Source organism: Ursus maritimus, unplaced genomic scaffold (assembly GCF_017311325.1).
Source record: "Ursus maritimus isolate PB19 unplaced genomic scaffold, ASM1731132v1 scaffold_1, whole genome shotgun sequence".
NCBI lineage: Eukaryota > Metazoa > Chordata > Mammalia > Carnivora > Ursidae > Ursus > Ursus maritimus.
Window position 1 is genome coordinate 97,382,963 of NW_024423343.1, and position 8,291 is coordinate 97,391,253.

The window sequence follows — 8,291 nt, forward strand, 5'->3', positions numbered from 1 at the left end:
AACACATGTTCTCACCAGTGAAATACAGAGCTGTGATAGCCACGAGAACTTGACTGTGGTCAGCGCATGCCCCCCTAGTCTCTTTTTCCTGGGTCGAAGGAGGGAAAGAATGCAAGAACGCTATAAGTCAGACATCCACCTTCCAGCAAATGAGTGCTCTATGTCCTTCTCCATCTGTCTGAATTGCCATGGAAATCAGTGTGTGTGTGTGTGTATGTGTGAGAGAGAGAGAGAGAGAGAGAGAGAGAGAGAGAGAACTGCATACTCATGCAGAGAAAGACTCATTCTTTAGGCTGATGCTGCCTGTCCCTGGGTCTAGGAGGGAAGTAGAGGTGAGTAGGGGTTGGAGGAGGGGTGGTGGAGAGGACTCTGGGAAATGTAACTAGTTGTGTGAGCCGTTTACAGGCCAAATGATATTTTTGCAACCTAGTGATCTCTGCAAGCTCTCTGGAAGCCTGCCAAAATCCCAGTCCTGGTAGATGCAGCTATCACTTAGCAAAAATCTGGGAAACCAGAAAAGTTGGAACACTTAGGAGTACAGAAGTTTGAATGAGGAGGTTGACCTTCCCCAAAGGAATTGGGTATGTGGGCGGCCCGCAGGAGAAGGGAGATTGCCCAAAGAGACAAAGCTTCAGGACAACAAACTATGGTGCTAGGGAGGACAAAGGTCCCATTTGACCCAAGTACACTCTGGTGCAGGAAACCAAAAATCATAGTAAAAAGAGAACAAACATTTCTCCAGTCTAGAAATACTTTTGAAAATTTTTTTTCTGGACACCAATGAATACATATATATACACACTTACATACCTATATATATATTTATATTCCATTATATATGTATTCCACTATATATAAATTATATCTATAATATATATTTATGTAATACATAACATATAAATTAAAATGTGTCCAGCCTGTTTCACATTCAGATAGCACGGAGTTTGTGAATGAAGTTCTGGTGGGTAAACAGATGTACGATTAGTCTCCAGGGCTGGGAATGGCCAAGTATAAACAACATGTGAAAATTTTAGTCTCCACGTTTCACAGGGGAACCTTCTGGGCTTCAGGTCTGGCCTGGGCTAGGTGGATTGGTAAATGGTATAGAGTGCCACCAGACTGGGGGAGGGAAGAGCAGGCAGGAAGGAGGACCAGTTTTTAGAGCCCACCCATCACCTGGAGGGGGGAGTTGTCTGCTCTGTCATCAGTACCCAATGGGCCATCTCACCAAAGAACACATCTTCTGGTCCTACACATCCTGGATGACTCCTGTGCCTATCCTTTAAACCTAACTTTATTCTCAGTTCTTCTGTTGGAGAGACAGTGCTGCTGGGGCAAAGTGGATACAGGGTCCCCGGAACCTGACAGAGCTGAGTTCAGATCCCAGCTCTGTCACTTGGTTGTGCGATCTTACGGAAGTTACTTGGCCTCTCTGAGACTTTGCTGTTCTCCCCTGTAAAACAGAGCAACACATACTCACTTCACAGGGCTGTGGTTAGGAGTACGTGGAGTAACTTAGCTAGAGTGCTTACCACAGCTTCTGGAACACGCTCCAATCAATGCTCATGAGATGGTAACTATGATTATTTTACATACTGATTTCCAGTGGGGGTAAGCTACATTTAGATGGATTCAGGGAAAGGACCTAGAGCCAAGGAGCTGCAGGTGTCAGAATGAGGGGCTGGCGTGGCTGCTAGAGGTCCTGCTGACCATGACGGATGTCACCCTTGTATGGCCAGGTCCTAAGGTCATTTGCAAGGCGTCACTTGAAGTTGAATGCCTCAGCTGGTGGCCTCATATTTTTCATCTCCTTCAGCCTATGAATAAAATCCCAAACACCAAAAAAGGGCTAAAGGACACCCAGAGTGAGGACCTGGACACCAGTCTGGCTCTGTAACATGAAGCTGTTGGCTCTGGAGCAAGTTTCTTGGAGGTTCTGGCCTCAGTTTCTCCAACTGTAAAACAAGGGGTTTAAATTGGATAGTTTCTTAGGTCCCTTCCAGCTGTAAGATTTTATGAACCTGAGAAGGATTATTTTTCCCCCCTTGCAGGAAATGTGCCCACATTGTATATTTGAGATGAGGTTAGTTTTACTGAGTCCAGCTTCATTCTACACATACATATGCGTACTATAAATATACACATAAGCATATGTATACACAGGCACTGAAAGAGGAAATTGTCCCTACACCTCAGTGCTTTCAGTTGAGCCATCAAGTCACTCAGGTATTTATGATGGAGAGAAAAATATGTGCACTGTTTTCCTGTCTCTGGAAGACCGTGCCAGGGACTCCGCCGGGATGTAAGACTCATGTTGGGAGAAAGAAATGGGATTTTGAGATGGTGATGGCTGTATGGAAAATGATATAAATTATCTCCCCTCTGGTCCTATATTTCCATGTACCAACAGAGCTTGTCCTCTCAGAATAATTGATGGGTGCCACTAAAAGGTGTCCCCCTTCTCCCGCAGTTCTCCAACTCAGCCAGCATTTGAATTGGTTTGACCCCTGCTGCGCCTGCGTCCCCCTGTCTACAGTCTTGTGGGCCTGTCGGCTTCTTTCTCTGTCATTCATGCCACCAGTGCTGACTGGGCCCCTATAATGAACTGCTTCTTGTGTCCGGAAGTGTGTTCTCCCTCCTCCATACTCTAACAGGGCTGTGTCAGTTCAGATAAAGCTGCCACCCCAACTCTCACTGTTTTGATGTACTAAAAGTTTATTCTTGTCTTACATACTATCAGTTCAGTGTGGTTGTGTGGCAGGCAGCCTTCAACAGAGGCATTCAGGGACCCAAGCTCCCTCCACTTTGTGGCTCTGCCATAAAGGGCTGCCTGGGCTGCCCTGTCCCTTACTTCCGTTTGGTAGGTGGATAGAGCGTGAGCCTGGAGAAGGCCCATCCACGTGTGTGCGAACCATTTGAGCTCTAAAGTGTGACTCTCTTGTCTTGTGCTAATGCAGCCCCTCATCTCCATCCAGCCTCGGGGGTGCTGGGAACAATGTACAGGATGGAAAGGGGGCACAGATGTTAGATACGTGCTCTGGGGACAATGAAAGAGGAGGGGCCAAGCGCTCTAGCCGATCCAGCTTTGCCTGCGGACAGAGATGGCCTCCCAAGGAAGCAAAGAGGAGTTAACCAGGTACAGGAGGGTGGGGATTGGGAAGGTGGAGGTCCTGGCTGAGCATTTTCAAAGGGCGGGGGTGGGAACAGGTGAGAAGGGAGAGAAAGTAAGTTTGCGTCAGTGTGCCCTGTCAGAGGAGCCAGGGGTGGAGTGGAGGAGGCTGCAGACCATGAAGGTTCTTGCTGGCCATGATAAGAAATTCTGACTTTGTGCTCAAGACAAAGGAAGCTACGCAAGACCTTTTTAGCAGAGGAGGTGAAGTGATGACCACTTTGAAAGATCGCCCTAACCGCAGGGGAGGGTGTGAGCCTGGACATTGGGAGCGATGGTGGTCGTCTTGGTGGGGACCGTGAACCATAGCCTGAGCTGCTGGCTGTGGTTTGGAGAGAAGACGAAAGATTTAAGAGACGTGTAGGCAGTAGATTCCTCGGAAATACCTGTCGGATTTCTCGGGTCTGGGTCCTTGTCCCTCCAACTTGGATTATCACACCACATCTTCTTGTCCTCACTTCCTCCACTTTCGCCAACAGGCCTCCATGGTGTCGCCCTGTCGCCCTCTCAGGGTCAGGGCTCTATGTTGCAGGTAACACTGGCCACTGGCCAGTTTAAGCAGGAAGGGGTACAGTTGTGGGTAAAGAAAATGCACAGAATCATTGCAGACTGAAGAAGCAGATTCTAGGCAGGCCTTTCTGGAGGAACTCCCAGCACTTCCGGCAGAACCACCTACCAAAGGAGCTGCCACCGCCGCCATCAGCGGGAAGTCGCCACATTTGCTGTCTCCTCCACAGCCAGGCCGCCACAGTTTGCACCAGCAAAACCCGACCCAGGCCTCGCCTCTTCCACCCTGTAACTCTCCCAATCCATCTGAGTAGTACGGTTCAACCACGAGTTTGCTCCTCAGGGCAATGGAAGCTGGGAAATGCAGTTTCGGGTAATCTCTGATGGACGGTAGGTTTTACGTGACAGAGAACGATTAGAATGCAGGCAGTGTTCAAAGGTTTGGGGAGCCTCAGACGATGATTGCCACCACGTGGAGAGTCTGGCACCCTGTTTCTCTTACATCATTTACGGCTCACAACGGTGCCACCTGAGGCATTTCCTGCTCACTCACAGATGAAGAAACCGACTCAGAGAGGCCCATCAGCTTGCCTGAGATCACACAGCAAGCAGCTGCCTGAGTCCGTGTTTAAACCTAGCGTGGTCTGTCACCAGAGCCTGTCCTTTCCCCACTGTATTCATGGAATTATAATACTTGCCAGTTGTTTATTACAGTGATTAATAAAGCACAGTTTCTTCTGCCCATCCAGTCTATTTTGCCCAGTGTGGCTGGGCCACGAGGGCAGCCAGCAGCCACTTGTGGAGCGGTACCTTCTTGGCATGCCTGGGCAGGGCTGTGCTGAGCCATCTGTGAAGTCGGGCTGCCTCCTTTTAGGGTTGGCCTTGTTACCGCACAGCTTACACTGCTGCTCTGGGCAATAACGGCAGAAATACAATCGTTAAATTTTAATTAGGAAGCAACAAGGTTCATTATTAGTTGTCATTCCTCATTGTTTCCTAATTATGCTCATTGCATGATAAAATGAAATACTACATTTCACTTGCATTGTTCTTGCTCAGGGCTGATGGGAAGAAAGACATACCCTGATTCTCGCTCCTCCTCCCCCTGCCTCTTCCCTCCTCTGAACTGCCCCTCCATGCGCTCCAACCGAATAGCCAGGCGGTTAAAAGGGAGGATTCCTGGAGTCCGAGTCGCGGGCTTGAACCCTATCCCCACCATTCATCAGAGGTCAGACCGTTTACCACATTGGGCTTGTTTTTCTTTTCATAAAATGGAGATCATAAACCCTTCATCCCGGGGTTGTCGTGAGGATAGTGTTACATAAAATAATATTCCACAAACGCCTGGCACATGAGAGACGTTTCAGTAAGTGCCAGCTACTTGTATTATAATTTTAAAGGTTATTATCAAACTAGGACTCACATACCAAGCTCAGAAGTCTAGACGGATGGTGTAAGTCCCCGAAGGCTTTTTCCAGCAAGGAGTGCCGTGATGGGGGCGGGACCGGGTGTTAGGAGTCATTCATCCGGTGGTTGGAGCAGTAAGGAAGTAAGAGAAGGTGTGAGAGGAAGAAAATCTGGGGTCAGTTCCCATTTAGTTTCATTAAACTGGGCTTCTCGAGAAAGATGTGATTCTTGACTTGTTTCTTTTGTCCTGAGGATCGGTTTGCCCTGTGCCCGTTGGCGCGATGGAACCACTAGAAACCTCGGCAGGAAAAGACAGACTGGCTTTAGGGCTGCCCTTTGCGTGAGAACAAGATGGATGGATCTGGGGGGCTTGGGTCTGCACCTTTGTGTCCTGTGGAGGCCTCTGCGACAGCCAGATGAGCCAAAGACTTGAACTTTCTATTTCCCTCACAGTTAATACCTTCATTTAGGTTTAATTATTTGAGGTCCCTGAAATGAAATTCACCTAAGGTGTAGGACTTTGGGAGTTTGGCATTAGCAGATGCCCTTTTCCTGTCTGTGAAGTTCATTTGCTCTTGCAGAAAGAAGAAAGAAAGGAAAAGCTTAAGAATTATTTTTTTTCATTTGATACTGAGCCAAATATATTTATTTGGGTTAAAATGTGTAACTCCCAGAACTGATAGAAAATTCACCAGGCTGAGCATGCCTCATGCGTGGCTTGCTGTGGCAACACTAATGCCTCAGGAAAACTGTTATTTGGACTAATTCTCTTTCTAAGAGCAGTTGCTGTTATGTGAGGGAAGCGGGTGGCTTACAAAAGCACCAGGCAATCTTCTTTTAGCCCTTGCTTGAGCGGCACCCCCCTAGTAGAAATCTTTCTCTCACATTTAGAGAGAGGGATGGGGTAGGACTCGACTGGGCAGGGGATGGAGGAAAAAAAGAACACAAACAGCTCTTTGGATAAAATTAAGGTTTTTCAAAAGCCCCGTTGATGCGAATCTTGGGATGTTACAGAAAGCCAGATGCGTGGCCAGGAGCAGACTCACCGTCCAGGTTTGGGTCCGGGGTTGTGCTGTTTGATGCCTGTTCTCGGCAGGCTGCCGCCAGGGAGTTGAAGAGCCTGAGAGCTGCATTCAGTATCTGACTCCGAGAGGTCAAGCAGGATGGTTCTCCAGAACCCCACGAGGTGGCTGCATGCTGGGGAAGTCGATACAGTTCTGGTGCCTGTCCTGGGCTCCAGAGCTTCTAAATCACATCCTTATCTCTCCACCCAGGGTGTCGTGCTCATGCCCAAGGCTCTGGCGCAGGCAGCCAGACCCAGAGACAAGAACAGCTCCCTGGGCCTGCCTGAAGAGAGCAAGAGCTGGCTACAAACCCGGGGACCTGCCTTCACGACTGGTTTTTATTTTATGCCTTGGGATGCCTCTGGCTGGGCTGAGGGACAAGGCTGCTGCCCCCCCCCCACCCCCGTGCTGACTTGATCCAGAACTGCTTTCCTTTTATCTGTCTGACATACTGGGAGTCCGCCTAAGATTTGGTTAGAATTTTTTGGCAATCATTCTCCTCACTGAAAGAAGTACATATCTGTGGTGGAGTTTTTCTCAATTTTGAAATAAAGTTATTCTTCCTAATTATTAAAGTAATATCTACATAGGACATGGAATCTTGGAAACATACTGAAGATGGAGAAGAAAAAAGTCCAGTTACTCAAAAAAGACTACCACGGTTCATGTTTCTGTGTACTTCCTTCTAACTTGTTTTCCTGTTCGTATTTGTATATGGTTCAGATGGTACCACGTTAACCAGTGTCTTGATTCATGATTATTTCTCTTTTACTTAAGATGATTTCAAAGCATCTGTGATAAGGATGTTTTTACTTAACTATTGCTTTGACTCTTACTACTGTTACTGTTCTTATCATAAACATCTTCCTACATAAAGCTTTCTCAAGGTTTGGATTTTTGTCTAAGGATCCAAGTCTCAACAGTAGAATTCTAAATTTAAACATCTGGGTTATTTATTTACTTATTTATTTACTCATTTAGGTATTGATTTTATGGAAGTATAGGGCACACAGTTACATCACTGTCAGGTGTACAACACAGTGATTTTACAAGTCTATAGGTTATGCTGTGCGCACCCCCACCAGCGCAGCTCCCGTCTGTCCGCAGACAGCCCTATTACAATACATTGACCATATTACCTATGCTGAACCTTTTATCCCTGTGACTTACTCGTTCCATACCTGGAGGCCTGCATCTCCCACTCCCCTTCCCGCATTTTGCTCATCCCTCCCCTCTGGGAACCCTCAGTTTGTTCTTGTATTTATGTGTCTGTTTCTGCTTTTTGTTTGTTTGTTTGTTTATTCCTTTGTTTCACAAACATCTGGGTCTCTTAAAGGTTTTCAGAACATAACACAAAATTGTTTTGCAAAAGGGTGATACCAATTCACTTATGCATAAGCCATTTATGAAGCTGCCTGTTATATCATAGCTTTAGCAGCATGGGATATTTTTATTTAAAGATTAATGGAATCTTGTGCTCATTTCGGCAGCACATACACTAAAATTGGAAAGATACAGAGAAGATTAGCATGGCCCCAGGGCAAGGGTGACATGCAAATTCGTGAAGCATTCCATATTAAGAAAAAATTAATAGCATCTTGTTTCTTTGGTTATCAGTGAATTTGAAGATTTTTTATATTTGTTTTCTGCTTATATTTTTAGGGTGTTCTTTCTAAAAAACAGTTCTGACACTTTGGTTTCCTACTTAGAAAGCCTCTGAGCCCACAGTGACTACACTTAGGACAAGAGTTCCGTGGAGCGTAATGGGTGTGAGCACACACGTTTGAACCAGAGATCTCTTTTCTTGCTCCAGTTTGCCATGCAAAATCTGTGTGGCCTTCGATCAGTCCCTTGATCTTCGTTTTAATTCCCTCACCCACAAAAATAGGAAAAACAATACTAACCTCCTAGAGTCATCATGAGGATTAAATAAAATGTCCTTTGTAAAGACCTCCGTGAAGTATAAAATATAGCTCCAGATCAGTCATTGTCATTTCTGTCATGACAACATACAACACCTGTCATGGCGGCACCTGGGTGGCTCAGTCGGTTAAGCGTTTGCCTTTGGCTCAGGTCATGTTCCCAGGGTCTGGGGATCAAGCCCTGTGTTGGGTTCCCTGCTGAGCAGGGAATCTGTTCCCACC

At 46.7% G+C, this 8,291-nt stretch overlaps 1 protein-coding gene and 1 non-coding gene across 2 annotated transcripts in view; both read left to right on the plus strand.

Moving 5' to 3' along the window:
* The window catches only part of LOC103658632, an 81,333-nt gene extending 74,374 nt beyond the window's left edge, over positions 1-6,959 (plus strand). The window contains exon 3 of the mRNA XM_008686138.2: positions 6,358-6,959. Coding sequence (XP_008684360.2) covers positions 6,358-6,564 — 207 coding nt within the window. The 3' untranslated portion in view covers positions 6,565-6,959. The remainder of the gene's footprint in view (positions 1-6,357) is intronic.
* A 662-nt stretch (positions 6,960-7,621) lies between these two features.
* Positions 7,622-7,728, plus strand: LOC121099999. Its single transcript, XR_005831729.1, has one exon. It is a non-coding gene; the product is annotated as a U6 spliceosomal RNA (small nuclear RNA).
* The last annotated feature ends 563 nt before the right edge of the window (positions 7,729-8,291 follow it).